At 60.3% G+C, this 26,553-nt stretch overlaps 1 protein-coding gene across 1 annotated transcript in view; it reads right to left on the reverse strand.

Moving 5' to 3' along the window:
* Window positions 1-971: 971 nt before the first annotated feature.
* The window catches only part of GRM4 (glutamate metabotropic receptor 4), a 112,615-nt gene continuing 87,033 nt past the window's right edge, over window positions 972-26,553 (reverse strand). Inside the window, exons 7-11 of the mRNA XM_037052784.1 lie at window positions 18,865-19,065; window positions 18,497-18,633; window positions 14,629-15,564; window positions 7,721-7,967; window positions 972-1,925 (exon numbers count right to left, since the gene is read on the reverse strand). Coding sequence (XP_036908679.1) covers window positions 1,876-1,925; window positions 7,721-7,967; window positions 14,629-15,564; window positions 18,497-18,633; window positions 18,865-19,065 — 1,571 coding nt within the window. The 3' untranslated portion in view covers window positions 972-1,875. The remainder of the gene's footprint in view (window positions 1,926-7,720; window positions 7,968-14,628; window positions 15,565-18,496; window positions 18,634-18,864; window positions 19,066-26,553) is intronic.

Raw genomic sequence — 26,553 nt, forward strand, 5'->3', positions numbered from 1 at the left:
AACTGGTTGCATAGATATGTTAAATAGCTGTGGCCATGCTCTGAACCAGGGGGATGGAAGTGACCTCCACCCAAGACGTAACTGGAGGACAGCTACCCCTGGTCACAGCGCCTGCTTGGGGAAGACTGGCTCCACGCCATGGGGCCACACCCGCCCAGACTCATGGTGGCAGCCCAGGAAAGCTGGAATAATACGGGAGTGCTGGCAGGTGTAACTGATTGGAGGAGTCGGAAATGGGGCTGCAGAGGAAGGTCGGTGCGGGGATTTAAACCCAGACTCAGCAGCCATGAGGAGAGAAACACACATGGCTTTGGCCAGAGTGGGAACCCCCATGGCTTTGGTGAGAGTGAGGACCACGTGGCTTTGGGGTGCTCCCTTTTGCCACGTGGCTTAGGAAGCGGGAGAGGCTCTGCCTGAAAGAAAAGGGGTGAAAGGACTCTTGCAGATGGGCCATGAGAAGGTGCCACATGGCTTTGGCTTGGCTGCGACACAGCTGATGGTGCCGGGAGCCCAAATCACGGACGTCTGCTTTTTCTCCTGAGATATGGTACCCCAGATTAGGGCAGAGGGAGAAGGAAGGACTGTGTGAGTCTGTAGGTATCCTAAAAGACTTTGATATTTTAATGGAGACATTGAGTCACTACTTTAAGTCTGTAGACCTTTAAATAAACATCTCCTTTCGTTTTCACAAATCTCTGGTGTTGAGAGACATCTTTTCTCTGGCAGCGGACAAGTGAACCTAGTGCGGATCTTTCAGTAATAGTGTATCGTGACCCCCTTGGCCCTGCTCTGTAACAGTATCCTGGCCCCTCCCTACCCAAGGCCTCTCCACACCCCCACTGGATGCCAACCCAGGGCGCAGCCCCCACCACCCCAAGCCCTGGGTCTCCGTCACCCACTGCAGGCCTTCCAGCTGAGGGCTGGGCCTGGGGGCCCTCTGTGGGGCCTCAGTGGATGTGAAGCCAGGGTGTAAAACCATGTGTTTATTTTTATTAAGAAATGTTCTTGGTATAAAAACAATCATGCGCTACACATTGTCATCACTAACCATCACCAAACACCCAGGCACTGAACTCCGAGTCATCGCAGGAGGGGCAGGCGGGCAGGACGCAGGGCGGACGGCGGGTGGGCAGGCTGCAGGCAACAGGGGCACGCAGGGGCCGCCAGGACGCGGTGCTCGGCGACAACTCCGGGTTTGTTTTTGTTTGGCTTTTTTCAGTTTCGATTTTTTTCCTTTTTTCTCTTTTGTGACATGTAAGATTTAGTGACTCGGGAGAGGCAGCAGGGAGGGGAGGGCAGAGGCTGGTTGTAAATGAAGGTGGGGAGGGGCTGAGGACAGGGAAGGGAACCGCACCAGAGACCTGCAGACAGAGAGTTAGTAAGAGAAGGCAGGATCAGAAAGAAAAACAAACAGGAAGCAGAGCACACAGATGGGCGAAGACAGAGAAAAGAAGGCAGTACCGAGAGATAAAGGAAGATAAAGATAGGGTGGGAAGACTGAGGTCACCCAGGGGTCAGCAGAGACAGAGGGAGAAAGAAAAAACAGCACCAGGCCCACACGACCCGGCCCCCATGACTGGGGCCAGGAGAGGCCCTGGTCTGAGACACAGGCTCTGGGGGGGCTGTGGCTGCCCCAGCCCCTCGTCCCCCCCTGCTGCCTCCAAGTGGCTTGTGCAGGCTACCCAGCAGTGACCGCTGGGGTTCTGCCGTCTTCAGCACCAAACCACATCCGTGGGTGGCCATGGGTAGGCAGGACAACAGCTGGGCCTCTGGGGGGTAGCCCTGGCTCAACATGCCATCCACAAGGGTCTCGGCTCCTGCTCCTGCTGCTGCTCCTCCTCCTCCTCCTCCTCCTGTCCGGCTCGGGCGGGCCGGCTAGATCGCGTGGTTGGTGTAGGTGACGTAGGTCTGCTTGGTGGTCAGCACTGGAAAGAGAGAGACCGGGGGTACCCAGGACTCAGTGGCTAGTTCTTCAAACCCTCTGCTGTACGGGCACCGTCCCCCACAGAATCAAGTCCAGACCCCTGAACTGAACAGTCCACATTCCCCCAACTGAGCTCCGGCCCCTCTTCCTCCACTGCCCCCCAACTCCCGCACTGGGCCCAGCCTTCCGGCTTATCCTTCCTACCCTCCCACCTTTGCTGGAGCGGGGCTGTTCACCTTATCCTCCCCACCCTTCACCTGCCCCATGAGCGCTCCCTCCCAGGCCCACCCCTCTGGGGGGTCTGTTCCCCATGGAGCCCCTGACACTCCTGACTCCACCACACTTCAAAAGAATCATTTTTATTTGTGATATAAAAATAGACATTTTTAAAACATAGTTGACCCTTAACACGGGCTTGAACTTCTGTGCAGGGGTTTCTTTTCTGTCAGCAAACATCTGTGGCATTTCCAACCTGTGGCCTGCCGAAGGCACAGCGTTCTGAACAGGGACCGAGCGCGTTTGGTGCCCACGGGGGATCCTGGATGGGGCCCTTGAGGAGACCGAGAGACAGCCCAAGTTTGGGGGGAGTGAAAAGTTACACACGCATTTTTGACTGTGTGGGGGTTGGCCCCGGCCCCTCGGTCATGCAGAGGCCTCCCAACAGGAAGGTTTTTGGAAGTCCAACAGCACACGGCCGGGCAGAGTGGCCCGTGCCCAGAATATGCAGAGCCTGGCAGCCTGCGGCGAGTGGGGAACGGAAGGAGGAAGTAAGCAATGGAAACAGAGAGGGGCCACAGAGGTGTCACCCGTTTGAAGGATGAGGAGGCTGGCCAGGTCCTTGGTTGTGTCCTGTCCTGCAGGGTTTAGGGCCCCCCCTGTCACCTGGGGACCTCCCAGTGGAGAGTAACGAGGGTGGATCGCTGCCCGGGCCGGAGCCAGCTCGCTGCTGCAGAGGAGGGGCCGGCTGGGAGAAAACAGTGGTGTCCTTCGTCATAAGCTGCCCTGACCCTGCCCAGCATCCGGTCAGCTCAGGAAAGGAGCACGCAGCCTGGAGAGGAGGACACTGAGGGGCACAGCGTGGTGGGCTGCACACCATCCCCTCAATCCTCTTCCCCGATTGTGCTGGGCTCACGACGGCCAGAATTCGGGACTGCATCGCCCAGCCTCTCTCGCAGCCAAGTGTGGCCCTGCACGACAACATCCCTGCCAACCTGTGAGTGGGACGACCGTGTGCAACTTCCATGTCATTTCACTAAAATCCAGTTTCCCTGAACCTCCCCTCTCACTTGCCTTCTGTGGGCAGGGCAGACATGCAAGGCAAGCGCCTCAGCCACGAGGAGGAGGGCAACCCCTCAGAGCCCGCGGGACGAGGAGATGGGAGGAACCTGGGTCCCGCTCCTGCCACCACCACACACCATTCCAGCAGGCAGAGACACACATCTGACCGAGCCACTTTGCTGGGGGGCCTCTTGTCACAGCAGCATGACTGGAAGCCCACTGATACAGGCAGGGTTACCGTGTCCCAGTCCTGGGGGCCCATTGGGTGTGGGCCGAGGCAGCATGAGGGTGGGGAGAGCAGGGGGTGCACTGTGGACCAGTGGGGAGGCCAGGGATCGGCACGCAGTTGAGCTGAGGTAGGAAGCTCTCCTGGCCCGAGCTGAGAATGGAAGAGTGGCCCTGCGTGGTCGGCGGCCCCCGTCAGCAGGAATGTTAGAGCAGCAAAGAACCCACAGTGGGCTGGGCAGCCCCAGGGGCGTTTCCAGTGCTGGGTGCCCCCCAGATGGGCACTAACAGACAGGAACGGCGCCAGCGCCACCCAGGAAGAGAGTAAGAACACAGCTCAGTACCTCGTAGTGCACAGAGAATTCCCGCTTCACTTGTAATGTGGCCCCCAGCCCTCCAGGGTGCGAGGTAACCAAGCGGGAGGAAGGACCACAGGGTGGGTCAGTTTTGATGGAGCAGAATCCAGGAGGGGGCCTGGGCGGGGGGCGCACTGGGGGAAGGGAACTGAGGGGCTAGGGCTGGGCCCCAAGACTGCAAGCTGCTGACAGAGACATAGGTGGGATCAGTCCTCTGCAGGCGGGAGCCTAAAACTCCCCCTGCGACTCTGGCTGCTCCTTCCCTGCCCTGCAAGGCCTCAGTTTCCCCACCTGTATGTAACATAAAGGGGTGGCCCTTTCGGTCTAGACTTTTTTTCTGGGGGGAGCCCCCATCCCTACATCTCTACCCGACACTGTACCCCACCCGATACCCTACCGGCATAAAAAGAGCCAGTAGCCAACTCTGAATCCTGTCCTGGAGGCCAGCTGGTGCCGTATCTGCTCCCCAGGGCTCTATCACCCCCTGGGTGAACTGATAAAATTGAGTTTCCAAACCTGTAAACCCATCAGCCCCTGGCTCTGAGGCGAAGGCGAGCAGCAGCGGCAGCTCCCCTGACTGCAGGGAATTGGAGCCTGATGGCAGCTGCAGGGACGCCAGGGTGGTGGGTGAGAGAAAGTGCCTGGGAGGTGAGGGACAGGTGGGCCCCTGTTGCCCCTCTAAGACGAAACCAGTGCTGTCTCCAACAGAAAAGGCAACCATGGCTTCTAGAACTTGGAAGTGTATTCAGCCCTCAGCTACAAGCCCGGGATCGAGTGTCCCTTGGCGGAGCCTCGGTCTCACCATCTGGAGATGGGAGCGATGGTCTGTCTGGGGTGCCCGGGAGCCAGCTGTGAGGAATGAAAGGAAGGGTGTGGCCAGGAGTCAGGAGACTTGGGGTCCTGTCCTACCCTTATCAGTACAGGGGGTCTCAGCACCTGCCATGTGGCCCTTCCAACAAACTGAGCCTGTCCGAGCCCCAGTGTCTCACCTGTAACATGGGTCATAACCCTGGGCCAGCTCTCGGCCACAGGGTAACTGGAAACACTCTCTAGGCCTTGAGATACCATGGGTACAGGGGCAGGGCTGGATAACCACAGTGATGAGGAGGGGCAGGGAAAGCAACGCCCAGGGGCATCCTCAGTACCAGGGCAGGGGCAAAGGGAAGTGGGCGGAAGACCCAAACCCACCCTTCGCTGGGGTTTCGGCTCAGCCGCCCCAGGTAACAATTAGCTGAGCAGTGGCAGGCACGCGCTGGCAGCCCCGCTTGTCACCCCCATGTCTCCGCACCCAATCTGCCTGCTATCGGGCCCCTGAATTATTCATTCTGTTGTTTTTTTTAAAGATACGTGGCTTGCCAGTGACAGAGTGAAAAATGTCCCTGCTCCACAGGAGTGACACCTTCCCACTCCTCCGCTCACAACCCCTCAGTCTGGCTGTCCCTGGAATTAATCACCTGGCTCCTGTCAGGGGGCGGGGGGGCTTGTTGTCACTGAGCTGAGAGACAGTGGGGGCACAGGGCCCTGGCCTCTGGCCCTCACTTCAGGGGCAGCAGTGAGTGAGTGGGCAGCTCTCGTCCTTCCCCTGCAGGAGGGAGGGAGCCGGGGGCACCGGGGGCACCGAGCCTGCCCTCACCGGGCCTCCACACCCCTCCGTGTCTGGTGCAATCGGAGCTCTCAGTGCAGGCCAGCCCTCTGTGGTCCCCTGGCCTGCACAGCACCACGAGTGCCACCTTTTGGGGTCAGGTGTCATCCCTGGGAGGGCTGGTGCCCCACTGGCTCTCAGGAGCCCCGGGGCACAGCTGGTTGACAGACCTGTTCCCGCACCAGCAGAGTGTGGCCTGGAGGGCTGGGACCCCGTGAGGAGTGTGGAGCAGGGAGGGGGTGTCCCTGCTTAGGACAGGGGTCCTGGTCAGGGGCTGCATTTCTGTAAACACCAAAGGCCAGGGGTGGGGAGTCCTGAGGATACTCTGCCGCCACCTGTCTCAGAGCAGAGGGCCTGGGTGGCACGTGAGAGGAGCCCCAGGGTTGCGGGTACAGGCAAGCCAGCACTCCAGGGGAGGGGCAGCAGGACTGGAGAGAACAGCAGAGAACCAGCGGTCATTCGGTGGAGGGCAGTGGTGCCAACACAGTCACCAGCGGTGTCAATCGGAGGAAGGGGTGCTTCAGAAGCCAGGTACTCCACACGGGAGAGAACGGGGACCTCAGACCCAGGGAGGCCACGTGAAGTCAGGGGCAGGAGAAAGACACGCCGTGGGTTCGGCCAGCCACCACCTCACTGTGACTTCGGGAGAATCACCCTCTTGAAGCCTTAGCTGGGGATCGAACCTCCAGCCCCAGCCAGCCCTCACGGGAATGCTATGAAGATCACTCAGTTGCGAAATCCTGTTTGGATTGGGAAGGGAAGGTCCTTTCCTTTCCCTGCTCACTATTCTCCCAACTCATGGAACCTGTGCTGGGAATGGGAAGGGACGATGCCTCACGCGGGGCCCCGAGTGGGGGCCCTGTAAGAGGTGCTGCCCCCGCCCACCCCCATGGGAGTGGCTTCCCTGACCTCTCAGGGGGGTGACAAGGGTTCCTCTCTGTAGCCTGTCCTCTGGGCCCGCCTGCGGGCTAGCCCGCCTCCCTCCTCCCTCCTGCTGCCATCTACTTCCGGCCTCCCCCTGGCACCAGAAGGAGGAAGCAAAGTGCTCACTCCCATGTCCCACCAGGGTCTGATGTCCCCACAGACTTTCGGAGAGTGGGGAGGCAGGAAAGGCTGCCATCTAAGCCATGTGGCCCCTTCACAGGGTGTCCAGGAAGGGAGCCAAGGTCTACCGTGAGGCAGGGTGACCACAGTGGCCCCTCGACCCTCCCCAATGTGAATCAGCTAGAAGCAAGGCCCATGGGGGCCCCCTACCCCACAGGTGGAGGCCCTGCGGCTCTGCTGGGACAGAGGCCTGTCCCAGGAGACAGCGGGCAGCAGGATAGTGGGAGGTCAGGTCCAGCCCTGCCACCTGCTGGCTCTGAGACCTGGGCCGGTCCCTTGCCTGTCTGTGCCTCTGTCCTCCTCTGTATAAACCGGATGACAAAAGTACCTGCCTTTCAAGATTGCTGAGAGGATGAAACTGGCACCTGATGGGTGTGGCACACAGGGTTCAAGAGGCGGTCCCCACTAGTGCTGGTACGAGGCCTGACCCGCCCTCACATGCCGTGCCCCTCCCTCCTTCTCCGTCTTTTCCTCACACAGGGGGCCCTGCTCCCCACCACGCACATGCCTTCACCAGCCTGAGGGACCTGTCTTGCTCAGGCCCGGACCCTGGACCTGTTCCTTGGATGCCGGGCTCTCTGCCTCCTCCCCGCCGAGGTCTCCTTGGACGACCCCAGGGCCGCCCTGCCATGGGGGAGCTTTGGCCTCTGGAGGCATTATGCCTCCCCACCGCTCGCTTACCCATCAGGGCTCGTGTCCTGAGTCCCTGTGTCTAGGGCCCTGCTAGGGGGAGGCTGGGTTGATGCCAGGCCCACCGCTTCCCGTTACCAGAGGGCCAGAGAGCAGGGGCCATCTACACCATGGCTTCTTGCAGAGGGGCTGCAATCACTGGCCCAGGTGGGGGCTCCAGGTCAGAGAAACCGGGGTGGGAGCCTCCCATCACGGTGCATTAACCAGGCCCCCATGGCCTCCTTCCAGGTGGAGCAGAGATCCCTGGAAGGGTGAAGCCGTGGTGGGCATGGGGTAAGTCCTGGAGGTTCTCTCCCGCTACCAGGACAGGTAGGCAGGGCGGAGAGGTACTAACCTGCCGCCCTAGGGTTTTCCCGGAGATCCTTCCAGGTGGGCAGCTGCTCACCTGCAACCTCAGGGTTCTACCAGCACCCCAACAAGATCCAGCTGGGGGCAGGGATGGGCAGTGGGCCCACTCCCCTCCCCAGCTGTCCGGAGGAAGGGGCCGGGCCAGACACTCACCTGGAGCCTCCAGGTTCTCGCAGAGCTCAGACTTGGCCTCGCCATTGGGCCGGAAGCTGCCCTTTTGCGTGAACTTGTTGGACATGGTGGCCGCGGTGACAACCGCTTTGAGGCTGCGCTTGCGCTTGGGCACGTTCTGCTCCGGGTGGAAGAGGATGATGTAGACTTTGGGCATGTAGAGCATCCCCAGGGACACGGAGGCGCTCAGACTCACGGAGACCGTCAGCGTGGTCGTCTGGATGTAGAGCTGCGGAGGCACCGGGGTGGGGGACTGTCAGAGCTGCCTCCGCCCTGACCCCTGGGCCCTGACCCCAAGGCACAGCCCAGGTGCAGACACTGCAGGGACAGACTGGGGACAGTCCTGTGGCCGACTGGAGGGAGTCGTGGATTACAGCTGGGACTCTGGACTGGAATCCTGACTCCATGTCTAGCTCAGGGATGTTGAACACGTCCCATCATCCTGAGCCTCAGTCTCCTCACATATAATGGAGGCCGGACAACTCTGGGACGGTGCTTAGCTCACAGGGCTGCTGTGAAGATGAAAAGTCTGGTACAAGTATGTAAATGGCACAAGTATATAAAACAATGTCTGGCACAGGGGAAGTTCACAGATGTGCTCCCGCTGTGGTTAGGTTGTTCGGAGGAGGCAGCCCTCAGGAGGGGCACAGGGACCACAGCTGACTCCCTTGGGAGCAGCCCCTGCGCAGGGAGTGGGAGACCCTGTTGGTGTGGAGCTGCCCCGAGTAACTGTCAGAGGCCATGCCGCAGCCCCTCAGCAGGCCCCCACTCGCTGGCTGCCCACCACGTGCCGCCCTGCGCAGAGCAGGCCACTGACTCAGGAGCCACAGCACCCAGACAGGCAGAGGCAGCTCCATCAAAGCTCATTTCATGCTCAGTCGCCAGCACTAACAGTGACAGATGTTTAGCAAAATGGAAGTCTATTAATCTGGGTGTCGGATAATCCATTCTTCAATAGTGGGACCTTCCAGGCAGGGCCTGACAGTCCCCATGGCCCCTAGCTGGGGTCCCCTCCCTACCTCCTCCCTCCCTCACCATCCCCCAGGCCCCAGCTTTCCCTATGGCCACCCTCAGCCAGGGTGGGACCTGGCCAGGCCCAGGCTGTGGCCCCCAGGGCTGGGTCTGGGGAAACTGGATGCTCTGCTCCCTAAATCTGCTGTTTCTGGTCCTGGGGCCCCCTCCCCTGGGGCCTAGCTGATGTGCCACCTCTTCCAGGAAGCTTTCCCTGACCCCAGCTGTAACCAACCCCCCATGGCGCCCTTGAACCAGCTGTGCAGGCCATGGGTCTGGACGTGCTCCCTGTGGCCGCAGGAGCCCTGGCCTCATCTGGTAGCAACCTGGGGGGGGGGGGCAGGCAAGTCCTTCTGTTCTCTTGTGCCCCCAACCCCCTGCCTCTCTCCATGAATACCTCATGACATGGGTCTGAAGGGCTTCGTATCAGCCGCCCTTCCCCGAGCTTCCTACCTCTGAGAGAGGCTCTGAGAGGAAAGAGCTGAGTGTCCCTGGGGAAGTCTCATCCCTCGCTGGCCCTCAGTTTTCTCATCTGGGCAATGGTATGACAGCGCCTACCTTACCCGAGCACAGACTGAAGTCTCATGAAACCTGCATGGCATGTGGGGAAGGAGGCAAGTGTGGAAAGGCTGCTCCATCCCCACTGTTCAGGACAATGTCACAGGCCCAGGGGCACGAGAGCCTGTTCCCCAGTGAGCACACACCCCTCCAGACTCGGACAGCCATTCCCCAGTGTGCACACGCAGCCCACACACCATGGGTGCAGCCCATGGCACTGAGCTGTCTCCCAGAGTGTGGACAGGGAGAGGTCAGGGCAAGCCAGTGGGAGGGGGCTGGTGGCCCAGTGGGCGGAGGAGGGAACGGGCTCCGAAGTGTCCCCACAGACCCTGGGAGGAGACAAGGGAGGTCTGGGATGCTCAAGAACAGGCCAGTTCTCTGGGTCTTTCCGCTGGACTGGGAGTTCCCCACACAGGGTGTGTCCCCTCATTAGACGAAGGTGTCCTAAGGGCAGGGGATGTCTCTCCTTTCACACTGCCGTTTCTTAGGCCCTATAGACATCGTGTTTCCAGGTCAGATATCCATCTTAGGCCCTCTGCCCGCACCTTGTGATGGGCGGGGCTACAGTTTTGCCCACTCAGAATTGGTGGGGCGGTGGTAGAGAGGCCCCTGTCTGGGCAGGGGAAGCCCTACAGCGGACACAGACTCCGGTCTGTCCTGATCCAGTGTGGGCTGCCAAGCCCCCCACTACCACAGACAGGGTCGGCAACCTGGGCCCATGGACTGTGCAGTCACACAGGTGCCTGTACTCAGAAGTGCCTGTGCTTGGTTAGTGTGCCCTGCGGCCCTGCCTCGAATCCTGAATAACTTCTGAACGAGGGCCCTTCGTTTTCATTTTATACTGGGCCCTGAGAACACTGGGCCAGCCCCGGGCACAGGCACGGGCAAGTCCTTGGTGTTTCGTTCTAGTTTGCTTTCCAGCCCAGGAGGCTTTCCGCAAACAAAATACAAGGAGAGGCATAAACAGAGCAAACCTGAGCAAAGCGCCACCCATGTGCCAGGGCCCCTCTCCCTTGGCGTGGACCCTGGGGGCCCCTCTGGCCATCCCAGGCTGGGGTGGCCCCCAGTCCCTCTCCTGGCCCCAGGGTCTGGAACTCCCACCCTACCACTGTTCTAGAGTCCCCTGTGCGAAGGTGCGCGTCACGAGCAGTGGGCGCATGGGGACCCTATCAGAGAGGCAGTGGGCCTCCAGAGCCTCCAGAACCCAGTGGGCGCTCCTACGGAGATGCGGCCCTGGCGTGGACGCAGGCCTTTAAGACAGGCAGAGTGAGAGGCCACCTTCCCTCCCGCCCACCCCTGCCCCAGCCCGGAGGTGTCCGAGCTGCCGCCATTTGCGCTCCCCTTTGGTCAGGCCCTCATGCACCCCATCTTCTGTAAGGAGTCTGCATGGAGCCTCACCAGACAGTGCTCTCCAGAGGGGAGGAGGTTGTAGGGTCCTACAGGGGAGGAAGGAGGTCACCTTGGGGTGGGGCGAAGGGCACAGAAAGGAGCTGCTCGGCTGTGGGTGGTAGAGTTCCTGTTTCTGTATGAGGCCCAGTGGGCACAGAACGCAGGGGGCCCTGGTGGGGGGCACTGAAGAGTTATGCCTGCCCCGTGCCTCTGCCCGGGCCTACCCTGTGCATGCATACGGAGATCCTCAGCCTCTGTACACGCCACAACTTCACGACATGGCCGGCCACCATGCCACGTCCTGCCCCAGCCTGGCTGAGCAGTAACCCACAAGTGCAGGTGCCCCACTCGGGTGGGCTCAGCATAACGCCACCGGGCTGCAGCGGTAAGCCCTGGAAACCTGAGTTAATGCTGGGGATCCAGCCGCCGGCTCACTAGTGCCGCACAGGTGGCCCCACTGGCACCTGCACCCTGGGGAGGGGCACACCAGAGCGCCTGCAAGTAGGTTTGCACACACACATGCCCACACACACTCTCACTTATATCCTCATGCACCTCTGCATTCATACACACACCTGAACTCACAACTGCACACTCACACCTGACTCAGGCACACCTGCACTTACACATACATGTACCCTTATGCACCTGGGCACACACTTGGGTATGCATATACACAAAGATGCATTTACATACCTGTGCACACATCTGAACACACATAACACCTGCATACACTCACACTTGCATTCACACATTTACACATAATCTGCATGGCCATACACCACACACCAACAGCCACGAACCCCTGGATACACACGCCCCACCCATCCACCACTGAACATGCACAAAAAGGTGTGCACACTCTGTGAATACTTCTGCACCCATCCACAAGTGCCCACACCAGTCCTGCTCTGCTCCACATATGCACACATGTGCCCACACGGCAGCGGGCCCCCGACTCCCACTGGGTGTGTTGTGGCTGCATGACCGGGCACACACAGCTCCAGGGCTGCCTGAGCTCTCTGGGACACCTGGTGGTCCGACCCGCAGGGACTCAGAGCTCTTCTGCCCGATCCCCTCCTCAGGCAAGAGCCCCAAGAGGGAGGAGGCCCGTCCGGTGTCCACACCATCAGGGCTAGAGCTGGGTCTTTTGGTGACACATTGGTGTGAGGCCAGCCTGCTGTATGACCTGGGGCAAGACCCTGGTCCTCTCTGGGCCTCAGAAGAAATCCTGTCAGAGGCCCCTTTTCATAATCAGTGCACCACAAAAGCCTCCTAAAAATGGCAAAATCAGAGGCAGGTGGGGTCAGCTGGAGAGATGCTGGAGGGCTGGGCCCCAGAACCTGGAGGCGGGAGGGCCTGATACCCTGGGATGGCAGGGCCTTGCTGGGAATAGAGTACAGGCAGGGAACCTGAGGGAATTAGAGAAGGCAGAGCAAGGGGTCTAACCACCATGTTGTCAGCCTCCCAGCAGGGCACCCGGACTCTCTGAGGAGGTGTTGCTAGAGGCCTCCTGGTATTGTTGAGGGTAATTCCTCAAGCTACCTGGAGTGGGAGGCAGCACCCCCCACCCCGACTGGCTTCATGGCCCCCCTTGGCACTGCAGGCAAGGGGCCTCTGCCTGCACCTACCCTTAGCAGGGAGGGCCTCTCATGGGCCTGGTGGGAGCCTGGTGGCTGCTCTGGCTCAGGAACCAGGCCTGGTCTCGGACCTCAGGGCACTCACTGCCAGCCCCCAGGTCTGCTACCTGGACCTGCAGCTCACAGGCCACCACTGGAAAACAGGCCACAGGCTTCCCTCAGGGGGGTCCAAGGCATTCTGACGGGGGGGCATAGCTCCTGCCCTCGAGGAGCAGTTGGAAAAAGATGGGCACCTACCAAAAAAGCCCCACGGCGAGGAAGGTGTCCCAGAGCTGCAGGGGGCTCCCAAGTTAGAGAGTAGGGTCTTGTCCAGCTATGCCACCTACTGGCTGTGTGATCTTAGACAAGTCACTTTACCTCTCTGTGCTTCCATGCCTTACCTATATATGGGGATAGTGATATCTACTCTCACCTGCTAACCAGGTGAAGCATCTGGCAAATGCCAAGCATCCTCTGTCCTGGCTTTGACATCAGCCTCACTGACAGCCAAGCCTTCCTGGGAGCTCACACACAGGCTCATGGCTTCAAATGCCATCCACGGGCCGACGACTCCCCCTGTTACGTCTCCAGCCTGGTCCTCGCCCCTCAGTCCAGACCCGTCTATCAACTGCCGTCAGCTCCTCACTTGACAGCTTCACTTGGACATCTAAGGGGCATCCCAAACTTAGCACACCCAAAGGACCCCCTAGTGCCCACCCCACACCTGCTCCTCCATCGTCTTCCCCACCTTAGAGCACAACACTCCTTCCCTCCCATCCTCACACCAAAAGTCACGGACTCATTCTTGATTCTCTTCTGCATCTCTCACCCCCAGGCAACCCACCAGAATCCCCAGGCACACGCAGACTCCACCCTCGCAGCGGCCTGCGGCACAGCCTCTGTCGGGGTGACTCGGTAACCTCCGCACTGGCACCCTGCCCCCAGCTCGCCTCCCTGGGCCCAGCAGCCAGAGGGGCCCTTGAAAGTCTACATCGTGCTTCCCTCACAGCTCACAACCCCACAGTGGCTCCTCCTCACTCACAGTGAAAGCCAACAGCCTTCCCANTGCATCTCTCACCCCCAGGCAACCCACCAGAATCCCCAGGCACACGCAGACTCCACCCTCGCAGCGGCCTGCGGCACAGCCTCTGTCGGGGTGACTCGGTAACCTCCGCACTGGCACCCTGCCCCCAGCTCGCCTCCCTGGGCCCAGCAGCCAGAGGGGCCCTTGAAAGTCTACATCGCGCTTCCCTCACAGCTCACAACCCCACAGTGGCTCCTCCTCACTCACGGTGAAAGCCAACAGCCTTCCCACAGCCACTGGGTCTTACACTGCCCACCCTGTCTCAGGCCTCGTCCCCACCACCCTGCTCTGTCCCAGACCCACAAAGCAAGTCAGCTGCTTCCACACCCATCACATCGTGTGACTGTGAAAACACCGACAGGGTTCAGGGGAAGGAGCACGGCCCCAATCCACTGATAAAGAAACTGAGGCAGAGAGGCCAGCTGGCTTGCCCAGGATCCCACGGTTAGACACAGAGCACAGACCAGGAACCGGGGTCTGGGGTCCCCACCACCCTCCATGTCTCTGACCTCTACTTCACAGACAGGTAATTCTTCAAGATAGTCCCCCAGAACCCAGGCAGAGCTGTGCTGGGTTCCAGGGGCAGAGTCCACGGGACCCTCAGCACGTGTCCAGGACGGCCTGAACGCCAGCAGGACGTGCTGGGGGAGCAGGCCCTGCGTGTTGCTCTCGGGCTTCGGGCAGGCTGGGGCGGGGAAAGGGGGAGTGCCTGATACCCGTTCCATCTCAGGAGCCCCCCAGGGTCCTGTGAGGGCGGGGACGGGGCGGGCAGAGGAGGAGGAAGAAAGAAATAGACAGACAGGAAGGCAAAGCTGAGGAGAGAGAAAAGTAATGGAAAGTCTAAAAAAGAATGAAGAATAAAAGAAGGTGCAGTCTCCCAGCCTCACAGAGAAGAGAACAAGAAGAGAGACAAGACAAAAGGAGGGGAGGAGAAAGCAAAGGGTGGGAGAGGCAGGGGCGGAGACATGGGGAAAGAAGAGGGGGCTGAAAAGAAGGAGGGGAGGGAGGAGAAAGGAGAGGGTAGGGGCGATATGAGACAGAGAGAGAGGGGAGAGGAGGCGGGGAGCAGAGAAAACCCAGAACCTGGAGGAAAAACTCCCAATGGAGAGAGAATGAGGCATGAAAAAAGGCAGTCCCAGAGCAGGGTAGGGGTCTGCCACCACCCACCCCTGGGCCTCTCCCAGCTCTCTGCTCTCACCTCCCCACTACCCCTCAGGCCCTACACTCACCTTGTCTGCTGACTGCGAGGTGCCAAAGAAAATAGGGATGAAGGCAAGCCAGACGATGCAGGTGGTATACATGGTGAAGCCGATGGGCTTGGCCTCGTTGAAGGTCTCCGGCACGCCACGTGTCTTGATGGCGTACACCGTGCACGTGACCATGAGCAGCATGCTGTAGCCCAGCAGGCAGATTAGTGACAGGTCCGAGATGTCGCACTTGAGCACGCCCCTGGCGAAGCGGGGGTCAAGCGTCCGCTGGTCCTGGAAGTCCACCACTGAGTGGGAGGGGTCCACCACAAACCACACACAGATGCCCAGCAGCTGCAGCGCGATGAGGCTGAAGGTGATGGCCAGCTGCGAGGCGGGGCTGATGAAGCGCGGGGCGCTGACGGACCGCTTGCCCTGCTCGAAGATGCGGTAGATGCGGTTGGTCTTGGTGAGCAGGGCTGCGTAGCTGACGCTCATGCCGAGCCCCAGGAAGATGCGGCGCAAAGAGCAGGTCCCCAGGTCGGGCTCCGCGATCATGAGGAAGGTGGTGGCATAGCACAGGAAGATGCCCGCCAGCAGCACGTAGCTCAGCTCGCGGCCGGACGCCTTGACGATCGGTGTGTCGTTGTAGCGCACAAAGGTGACCACCACGAAGAGCGTGGCCGCGATGCCCACCACAGCCAGGAAGAGGGGCAGCACAGCCCAGGGTGAGTCCCACTCCAGCTTGATGATGGGGATGGGCCGGCAGCCGGTGCGGTTCTCCGTGGGCCGCATGTCGTAGGGGCACGTCTTACAGGTGTAGCGGTCCACCTGGTACTGGTAGCCAGTGCAGGGCTCGCAGTGCCAGCAGCAGGGCATGCCCTTCACTGTCTTCTTCCGCTCGCCCGGCTGGCAGGGCAGGCTGCAGATGGAGCGGGGCCACGGCTGCCCATTCCCCGGCCACAGCATCCGCTCTATCTGGCAATGACAGCACAGAGGAGCTGGCCTGGGGACATGCCCCCATGCCCTGGACCACCCTGCCATAGCCCCCACCTGAGTCGGCTGGCTGTAGATCCAGCTGCCTGGGTCCCCAGACCTGCTGAACCAACAGCTGGGTTTAAACAAGCTCCCCTCATGATTCAGACACGCTGACCTGTGGGGAATCCTGATCGAGTCCAAAACTCTCAAGGGCTGTGGGCGGGGGACGGAGCTCAGACAGCAGCAGGGACAGCCTGGACTCACCCAGCAGAGCGGAGACCGCTCAGGAGTGCTGACCCCCTGAGCACCTGGCTGCTCAGCAGGGCCCAGACCAGCAGCAGCAGCACCACCCCGGAGCTTGTTGGAAAGGCAGAACTCTGGCCCACCCCAGACCTACTGACTCGAGGCTGAGTTTCCACAAGACCCCAGGTGATTCAGGTGCACCTGGAGTGGAGAAGCTCTCCCCACAGCTCGGCCCACGGGGCCTCCCCCGAGCAGACCAGGGAGCTGGGATCAGGAGAGAACAAGCCAAGGGCTACTCAGAGGACACTCACCAAGTGCCCAGGGGTTAGTGTTTCTTTGCAGCGTGCTCTAAACTAGTGCTGGTCACCAGCCCATGTCTCTGAAGACAAGTCCCCGTGAGCAAGGGAGCCACAGGGGCGTGGGCACCTGCCACTCTCTCTACAGAGCTCTGGGAGGTGAGCAAGAAAGAGGAGTTATAGGTGCTCGGCAAGGTGGTTGACCACACCTGGGAGCCGTTTCCAGAACACCTGCTCTGCGTGGAGACACTCTAGTGGAGAGCAGATGCTGCAGAGCGGTGGGCCTGCCCGGCCTGGGGCCACGCTGATGTGGGGTGCTCACTCCTGGAGAAGGAATAAGCAGGGGCTCCAGGCCAAAGAGAGGGTTTCAGAGCTGAGGAACACGGTGCAGTGGGCAGGGTGGGGCAGGGAATCCAAGCATGGCCTCCCAACAGATAGAAGAAAACCATGAGGAAGAAGGCATGACGGGGTCGTGCAGTCCCCTTAGCCAAAGAGCACAGCAACGACCAGCGCCATCACCACGCCAGGGTGGCGAAGACAATCCCTGTGCACCCAGTCTGCAGGGGAAGGACCTCTCCCCAGAGGGCACAGGTCCTGGAAAACTCTGGCTGTGGTGGATGAGCTTCAACCGCAGACCACAGCTGTGCTACTAGCTGGCTGTGCACCCTTGAGCAAACCTTCCACCTCTCTGAGCCTGTTTTCCACATGACCCAAGGATAGCAGACAGGAGGGAAGCCGCTTTGCCCTTGTTACTTAGGGTGGTTTCCACCTGGAAGTCAGAAGTCAGCCCAAGGGCAGGGTCTGTGTGTCTGCTTCCCTGCTGTGCCTCCAGCCTCTGGGCAGGTCTGAGTCAGCAGGACCAGGGAATCTCTGGAGAGAAGCATCGGCCATGAGAGGCCTCCTCAGACCCGGGAGGATGACACTGGGCAGCCAGGGGGAGGCCTCTTCCTCAGCCCCTTGAGCTGTGCCTGCTCCGTGGCCCCCACAGCACAGCCCAAAGTGGGCATTCGAGGAAAAAGTGTGGTGGTCCAGGCCCTCCTTACCTCCTCCCACCCCCCACACTCCATGCTGGTTGAGGGGCCTTCAGGGGAGGGGCCACTGCAACCCCCACACCCTGCCTTTGCTTACCTACCACACCTGTAGCATGAGGCAATGACAGTACCTGCCTGCCCCGCAGGCTGCCGTCCTCACAGTGAGGGCAGGTGCTCAGAACAAGAGCTGTGCACTGTGGGTGCTCTGCAAGGACCAGCTGCTGCTGCCACCAGGAACTGAGTCGCTGGTCCCCACTGTGCTTAGCTGAGACAGGGCTCCATGTGGGGTAACTTCCCAAGTTGCCAAGTGCTCCCACCTGCCCTGCTCTGCCTGTCTCTGCCCAGCAACCCGAGGAGCATCACCATAGCAATGGGCTCTGTCCCGCCCCCGCCCCCACCCCGTGCTGTGTGGTCTTCGAACATCCCTCAGGCTGGCTTTCCTGAGCTCTCACCTCTGACTTCAGAGACCCTCAGGCTCACTGAGGTCACAGGCAGCAAGAGCTCTGAAGGGCTCCAGGGGCTCGTCACCAGAGAGATTAGGACCAGAGGGGCGGTGGGACACAATGCAGCTCTCCGTGAATAAGCACGGCCAAGGCCAGGTGCAGACCTGGGCCCGGGAGCCTCCCTGGTTCATCCAGGTGTCATACTGTGCACACAGGAGCCCAGCTCCCCCTTCACCTTTTGAGGTAGGAACCAAGTCCATAGGCATTTCCTTGTGGAACAAACCACAGGCCCTTTCTCTTTAAAGACACTGCTCTATTTCACAGCTGGGGACCCTGAGGGCCAGAGAGGCAAAGCCACCCTGTCCCTGGAGCGGCTGTGAGCTTGGGAAGTGTGGCTGGGCAGACCCAGGAGCAGTACCCGGCATCGCCCAGGAGCACAGCGGCCTCCGGTGCGGTGTGGCAGTGCTGGAGGACCGACTCTCATCCACCCCCTATGACTGCGCCTCTGCCTTAAACACGGTCCTCTGTCCAAACACAGCCCCCCCCACCCTCTGCCCCACACCACCAGCCTCTGAGCCATTTCACTCCAGCAGCAAGCGTCTGCCCAGGGCTTTGCCCCGCAGTGGGTGGCAGGCAGAAAGGCCCCGGCTGAGGGAAGGGGCAGGGGCAGACACACAGTTGGAAGTCCAGCTGCCCTGTCCTTCCCTCTCAGGGTGGTGGCCTCAGGGCCCTGTGAGGTCTAGGAGGGTCATGGAACAAAACCCCAACTTAGCACAGGAATCCCAGAGATCAGCGTTGGGGGAGCTACTCAGGGGCCATCTCCCCTTGACCCCCCACCCCAGGGTTAGGACGGGCTAAACGACTTTCCCTCCAGCCTCTGAGCCACGCCTCCCCCGACCCCCACCTGCCAGGTGCTTACTCTAAGGTGGAGATGGTCAGTCCAGGAGCCGATCACCTTGTACTCGGCAGAGCCATTGCGCAGCTGGTACTGGTAGATGTCATAGCGACCAGGCGCATCTCCATTCTCGTTGAAGGTCACGGGGTTCCCTGCAATGCCTGTTGGAGGCAGAGTGGGTATCCCATGCTCAGTGTTTCTGCTGAGACTTTACCCAAAGGCTGAGGGGATTACAAGCCCAGGGCTGCGATGCCTCTGGGGAGGCCCCTGCATGGGGCATCTGGGCGGGTTTCACCCCTTGGAAACATCTGAAGGGATCCCCCCAACCCCACCCCACGGAGGCCACGGCGCAGGACCCCAGGATTGGGCGGTGCCCCACACCGTGCTCCCACCTGAGAAGTTGACGCTGCGGATGTACTTGAGCAGCTGGGAGCCGTCCACGGGGTCCATGCGCGGGCAGAGCCCCACACGGCCTGGACACAGGTCCCGGTGCATAGCATGCAGCGCATGGCCCATGGCGTACACGGCGTCAATCACAAACTGCACCTTTCCCTCCTGCTCATACGCTGAGTCCTGCCCGATGCGCTCGCGGTCTGCAACCAAACACCCAGAGTGAGCGCCCGCGATGCCCACCATCCTTGCAGACAGCGCAGTGGGCAGCAGAGCAGGCAGCGCCCGAGTGGGCCAGCTCTCCTAGGTCCTAGCCCACAGCTTGCTTGCCCCCAGAGATGCTCTGGTGGAGGTGCCTGGGGGCCTGGAGGGTGAAGGGGAGGGCCCACTGCTCTCGCCTCTGTGCCCTGCACCCTGGGCCCAGAGGCCCCAGAACAGCCAGGGCAGATGGCCTTGTCACTGTCACCTGGTAGCTGTGGTGCCTGCCTTTTCGCCCCTGCCTAGTCCGGGATAATCGTGGGAGCAGCAGGCCCAGCATAGGCTGGGAAGTCACCGGGACAAGAGCTCTGTCTGCCTTGGAGTGCAGTGGTGCCCCCACACCGCTCACCTGGGCAGCCACTGCAGCCAGAGCACACTGCCCTCACCACAGTGTATGGGTGGGGGAATGAGGCCCGGAAAGGGTGAGAGACTACCGCAGTCCCTCGGGTTTCAGGGCCCAGGCTTCCTGATGTCCTCTCTCAATGGCCTCTACTTGCCCCAGACACCCAAAGTCACCACTGTTCTTACCCACTCTTCCCCCAAGTCAATGACCTCCCCATTAGCCAGGGTGAGTAAACTTTGCAAAACGGGGAACACAGTGCTACCCCAGGACTCTGGCCCCCCATCCGCACCCCTGGGGTTCTGGGCACCGCCAGCTGCTCTGCTCCATCCTGTGAAAGCTCCTGGGCTGCCCGAAGCCTTGGAGTCCTCGCATTAAAAGAGGATCGTAGTCCCGCGCCACAGAGGTGCCGTGAGATGAGGTACAGAAAACACTCGGCACAGAGCAGGTGACCATGCTACATCGTTACTGCGCTGAGCGTTCACAACAAGGGGTTTCCGGGGGCGGGGACAGGCTTTCTGGAGGAGGGGGCGCTTCCCGGCCTGGGCCCTGGTAACAGTGGGGAAGAACAAGGACTGCTCGCTTCTACTGCGCACCTTCTCCACGTCCAGCACTGTCCGAAGCTCTTCGTGTTTATTAACTCGTTGAATTCTCAAGACAATGCTGAGGCGAGGAACTACCCCCACTACAGGGACGAAGAAACTGAGGCACAGAAGAGCTCGGTGATGTTCCAGGACCACGCTGGGCTGCATCTGAACCCAGGTACTCTGGCTCCAAGCCTGCGCCCCACACTACGCCTGAGGGACTGTGGGAGCCAGATTTGGGGGAGGGGGGCAGCAAAGTAAGGAAGGGAAGAGGGGACAGGGACTCCAAGGTGAGGACATGGGGGGCAGGGGGCAGGCAGGGGGCAGGCAGGGGGAGGGGATAAACAGAGCACCACAGAAGCCCAGCTTCCCTCCTGAGGCCACAGCCCTTGCACACAGCATGGCCGCAGCCTCCTCCCACAAGTCCAGGAAATCACCCCTCATAAGACACCCCCACCCCAGGCCACTGTGCTAGAGGGCCAGTGCCCTGCCTTGCCAATTCCCCAGCGGGCAGCAGGGTGAGCGGCTGTGCCCATGCCCACCCAGCCCTATCAGCCACTGACCTAAGCCTCCAGCACCTGTTGTGGGGGGACCAGGCTGGGCCAGGGCAGCACCAGGCCCTGATCCCCCCAGAACTCCTGAGGTCACTGTGTCCACCCCCTTCAATACCTCAGAGACAGACACAGGGTACAGGGGACGCACTGCTGTCCCCTGGTCTGCTCCACCATCTAATCTAATCCCCTCACACCTGGAGGATCTATTGCCGCGCCCCCACCAGGAAGTAGGATAACCCGGCTGTGGCATGTCACCCCTCAGCTGGCCAGGCCCGCAGCCCACTCTCAGCCTCGCCCAGGACGACACTCGCCGACTGCTGAGTGGACGCTAGAAACCCTGGAATCCCAGAGCTAGGGAGGCAGGACTGTAGGGACCATCTGCTCCAATTCTAACATTTTCCAGGTAAGAACACCGAAGCTCAGAGAGGGAAGACCCAGGTCACACAGCCGGCCTTGTGGTGACAGGATGAGCAGTCCCGGCTCCCGCCCGCCCCTTCCCTCCCTCCCAGACTGCATTTGACCTTAGGCCCCAGGAGTCCCCAATTCACCTCCCGTTCCTGCGTTTTCACCCAGTGACACTGAGCCTTGCCCGCCCAGGGCTCCACGGCATGTCATACATCCCTGCCTTGGCCACCAAGACCCTGTGACCAAGGGCTGAACCTGCCTCCAGTTCCCCCAACCTCGAGTCAGAGTCCAGAGTCATCACTCAGATCGACACTTTGGGGTGGACGTCCAGTTGGCTCTGGGGGACACTGCTCAGTCCAGACAGAGCTCACAGCTCATGGTGTGGCCTCAGGGCTGGAGGTGGGGGCTCCGGGGCTGCCTCCCTGGCTCTGGCCCTCAGCTAAGCCCCTCATGCGCAACCTGCTACCACCGTGCTGTGTGTGCACAGGGCTGTCTGGGCTGGAACTCCAGCTCTGCCTGCGCCTCTAGCTGTGTGACCTTGAACCTCTCACCCCATCTCATGGGGACAGGATCGGGCCCTAGGAGAACTAATGGGCTAACACTCATGGCAAGTCACAGAGAGAGGCCAGGTGCTTGCCAAGTGCCACAGAAGTTTGTTAAACACCAGGGTGCAGAGACGTGCTAAGCCCCACCCACCTCAGAGCTCGGTGCCAGCAGAGCTTTGCTAACGGGAAAAGCTATTTCTAGGCCAAGGCACAGAGACAGGATGAACGTGAAAAGCAAATTTTCCAGCTCCACCAGCCTGCCCTCTGTCTCAGGCCGCTGATCACAAGGTTCTAAAAGCTGGGAGAAATGCAAGGCACGATCCTGTCCTCAAAGGGCGACGGTGAGTGGGGGCTGGGACAGGGTGGCCTGGAAGGCCCCCTCTCTGGACCCCACACTCGCTCCCCCAGCCCCCAGGGCCTGCCCTCTGCAGCCCGAAGGAGGGCAAACCAGCTCCCCTGCAGTTCCCATCACCCCTCAGTTCAACTGGATGAGACTGAATTATTAACCAGGACGGAGGAGGGAGAGGCTGTGGCCACTGCAGACGGGAGGCGGCTCTCTCCCAAGGCCAAGGACACACCCAGTCAACCGGCCCTGGCCGCACCTCCCCAGCTGAGCTGCCCTCAGCCTCTGCTCTCTCTGCCTCCCCAGGGGTCCCCCTCCTCAGCAGTTCCAATGAAGCATCCATTCTGGGCCACTCGGGCCATGGACCAAGTGCTCTCGCTGCAGGCCACAAAGCCACCTGTGCGGACAACGCAGTGAGAACGACCCCACAGGAGGACTCCACACCAGGAAGCCTGCCTCTGCCTGGGAGCCTCGTGTGAGAAGGGCTGGGGGTCCCGTGGGCCCTCCAAATCTCCACCTTCAAGCTGTCACGGTGCCAGCCGTGGACTTCTAGAAACTGCCAACACACTTGCTCATCCTTGACTTCTGTCTCAAGTCTAGTCCCAATTACAGATGAGAAACAGGTGCAGCGCGGAGGCCTGCAAAGAAACGTTACCTCCAACAGAGCACCAGGCCTTGAGAATGCGCTCTGCAGGCGCACGCGCACACACACACACACCCCTCAGACCCTCAGGGGGCCCCTCCCCCAAGCCCCACAGGAAGCACACGACAAAGACAGAGCCGAGGTGAGGTGCACTGGCACTCAATGCAGGGTGCAGGGGTCACAAACACCAGTTAAACAGGACAAGATGCTCCGTCCTAAAGCCGTGCCTATCATCGTGTGGCTCTCCACACACCCCCGGCTCCTCGGCACACGACCCACCGGCTCAGCTGGCACCCACAGAGCCTTCATGCCTCTGCTATTTTCTCTTCCCTGTGGGTCCGGGAGGGAGGCCAGACTGGCCCCCAGCACAGGAGGTAACTGAGGTTCACAGGTGATTGAGTGACACACCCAGAGTCTCACAGGAATCCTGGCACCTAGTAGGTGTTCATATATGCCTGGGGATTGGCCTGGTTGGCAGCTGGCAGGGCTGGGATTTGAACCCGGATTTCCCTGAGTCCACAAGAGTTTCCACGACCCTGAACGGTTCCTCCTCTTCTTCTCCCTCCACCCAGACCCCTGACCTGCCTCCATCCCCTTTCCAGGGCCCAGGCCCTGTGCCAACGGTCAGGTCAGGTCTAACCAGAAGGTAATGACCCTCATCTGCAAGGCCAGCGGGGGTGAGTGATCACAGAGGAAAGGGGTCAGAAAATCCCCTCTTACGGGTGGGCGGGGCCCCAGGCCCAGACAGGGGCACTGCAGTTCCTGGAGGAGGCAAGACACACATTTCTGAGAGACAGTGGAAGAGACAAATCCCAGATGCACGACGGCCACGACAGCAGCACCTGCGTGAAGATGTCCTAATTGTGTCCCGGGGCCCAATGAGCCAGAGACATGTGCGGCTCTGCTATGGTGACAGCCAGCCAGGGAACGATCGGAGGGGATTTTCTCCATCAAAACCCCACAGCTGTGGTTACTACGGTGACTACAGCCTTTGTCTGCAGGTTACAAATCGTAATTGAAATGAGTTTTCAAGGTTGAAATAATCGGAACTCCTTCTTGATTCCCCTCACCTCTCCACAACTCACCCCACCCAGTACAACCCTGAGTTCTACACACACACATACAAGTTCTACACACACACACACGTATGTGATGCAGCCCCTCACACAGGACACAAAATCAACTAGATTTGCACCCACATACTTTCACATCTACACATACAGACTAGCAACACATGAACGTGTGTATTTGAACACGTCTCCCTACGTCTGCACGTACAAACATAAACACAATGTACCTGTAAACACACAAAAATATGTGTACAGCTACACAATTAGCAAGACGTTCATACAAACATGCGGTCATTCAGACCCACCCACTGCCCGGCAGAGAGGCACGGCAGCAGGTCCTGACCAGGATTTGAATGCGAGTGTTTTGCTTGGGGGACTGACCCCAGCACCAGTGGGCGTGCGGAAGTGAGACAGGGAGGGAAAGCAGCCAAGACCAGTGTGCGTCCCAGTCCCGCCAGGGACCTCCTGGAAACAGCACTGCCCCACAGAGGGGACAGAGGCCCCAGCCTGGCCAGCCTCAGGCTGAGGACCGCTCTCGGGGGCAAAAGCAGAGACGGGGAGGGCCAAAGGACCTGGGGGCACCAGGGCACTGGCCGTGACTGTACTCACAGGTACAGGTCCACACGTGGAACCCAAAATAGGTATGTGCACGTACCATGCCCCTACAGGTATGTAAGCTTGCATTCACATACAAATGTACAGGAACACACTGGCTTTTGTTCCTCGGGCCAGAGGGTCCCAGGATCCCCCCAGGGGGAGCCTGAGTGTGGCAGACTTAGTGAACGCAGCTGCCCCGACTTGCGGCTCTGCTCTGGACCAGCCACAGGACTCAGGCCGGGCAGCCAGGCTCCCAACCCAGTTCCCTCGAGTGCACATGCAGGACAGCATTACTGACCTGGAAGGCCACCAGGAGGAGTCAAGGAGGTGCAGAGCTGAAACACAGCATCACACCACACCCACAAACTCCTCCAAAAGCCTCAGCCTCCGCTCCTCCCTGACACTCCTCCTCTGGTGCGTGCGAGCACACACACACACACACACACACACACAGGCTCCGGTCAGCTCAGCGCCCACCTACAGATGGGAAGAAAGCTGCCTCGCTGTCCTTCCTGGCCACTCCCCTCTTTCCTGACTCCACCTGAGGATACGCCACTCTCCCGTCACTTCCCTGAAACACGTGGTTATTTCTGAGCAGGCCTCGGGCGCTGCTGCTGAGGCCAGGCTCCACCGCCCTGTCCTTCCAGGCACTTCCAGAAGTCACACAGCAGACTCCCGTGACAGAATCGCACACTTGTTCTTTCACCCCACCGCGCACCCATGGTTGTTGTTGGCCCCTCCCCCTGGTTTTCAGCCTCAATCCAGTCACCTGCTCTCCAGTCTGGGTATCTCTGTACAACTCAGCCTCGCCCCTCCATCCCTAAGTCTGTGCCTGAAACTGGAGCTCCACTCTCCACCCACTCCTGTCCCAGCGAACATGGAGCCAGCCTGGGTATCCAGGGGGACTGCTGCTTGGGGCAGATGGGATCAGTGCTGCATGGGCAGAAAGAAGGGACGTGCCCAGCAGCAGTGGGGTCCTGACTCTCGAATGTCCTCCTTCCAGCTCTGAGCAATGTGGCCATGTAGCCCAGGGCTCCGCAACCCTCCACTGGCCATAGGCCCCTGTGAAGAAAAACAATTCTTGTGGATCCCCAAGAATTTGACCCCAGGATGAAAACTGACATGAGCAGCAGCAATGAGGTTTAGGGCCCAGGACCCCTCTGGGCACTACCTGGCTGATGGCTGGAGGGAACGTGAGTTCCTCTAAAGCACAGCATGCCTGGCACACAGCAGGTAGTTCTCAACAGTGGTCTTCCTTCCTTTCCTCAGGAAGGAGGCTTCCTGCAGTTCCATTGGGAATGTGGAGGCGAGAAGGTCCTTCAAAGCCAGGCTGTAATAGCCATGAGGGCCCTGGGGGCAGGACATCAGCTGGCCCAGGGCAAAACATCGCTGGAGCCAGGCAGCCTGCGTTCAAATCTCAGCTCTACTACTTAGTGCCCTGTACCCTTGGGCAAGTCTTTAACTTCTCTATTCCTCAATTTTCTCATCTGTAAAATGGGTTGCTGTGAGGATTAAATGCAAAGCACAAGAACAGAGGTTGCAAGTAATAAATGCCATATAAATATTAGCTGCTGCTGCTGCTGCTATTAGCACGGGCTGGGCGAGCGGCACCCTCCCACGCATCCCCAGCTGCCACGCAGCTGCCCTCCCTCTCAGAGCTCCTGGCCCCCAGGAGCAGCAAGCAGTCAATTTCTCCCATTTCCTCATAAACCGGGCCTTCCTCCGCTCAGCCATCACCTGGCTGGCAGTGCTGTCAAAAAGACGGATGCCATATCTGCCCTGTTTACAGCTTTTATTCCCAAACCCTGCTCTGTGAGCCTCAGGGAGGAGGCCAGGATGGCGGGGGTGGGGGGTGGGGAGCAGGTGCCGACCCCCCACAGGCTGTGACAGCTGCAGAGATGCCCGCTTGGTGACCCCAATCTCACTGAGATGAGGGTGGTCCATGCACCACCTGCCAGTGCTTCCTGCAGGTCACCTCCAGCTCTCCTCCCCGAAACCGCAAGGGAGACAGCTTTGCTGGGGGCAGGGCTGGGGGTGGGGAGAGAGGATGAGGAAACTGAGGCCTCAGGAGGTGAAGGGACCTGCCCGAGGCCACAAGGCTAGCGAGTGGCAGCATCACAGCTGCCCACCCATTCCCCTCCTCCTCACCACTTTTAGACACATGGGCCCCATCTCTGACTGCCAGCATCAGCCACTCATCTGAGAACTTCTGTGGCCACAGAAGCCCTCACCGCCCTGGCCGGCAGCAGGCTGGGGCGCTGAGGAACTGCCGCCCTCCGGGAGAGCTCCCAGGGACTGGCGGGAGGTGGCACCTATACTCCCTGGCTCCTGAGCACGACCGGAGGGCGGCAG

This window comes from Sturnira hondurensis, unplaced genomic scaffold, assembly GCF_014824575.4.
Source record: "Sturnira hondurensis isolate 20B ecotype Veracruz unplaced genomic scaffold, ASM1482457v3 Scaffold0007578, whole genome shotgun sequence".
NCBI classification, from domain to species: domain Eukaryota; kingdom Metazoa; phylum Chordata; class Mammalia; order Chiroptera; family Phyllostomidae; genus Sturnira; species Sturnira hondurensis.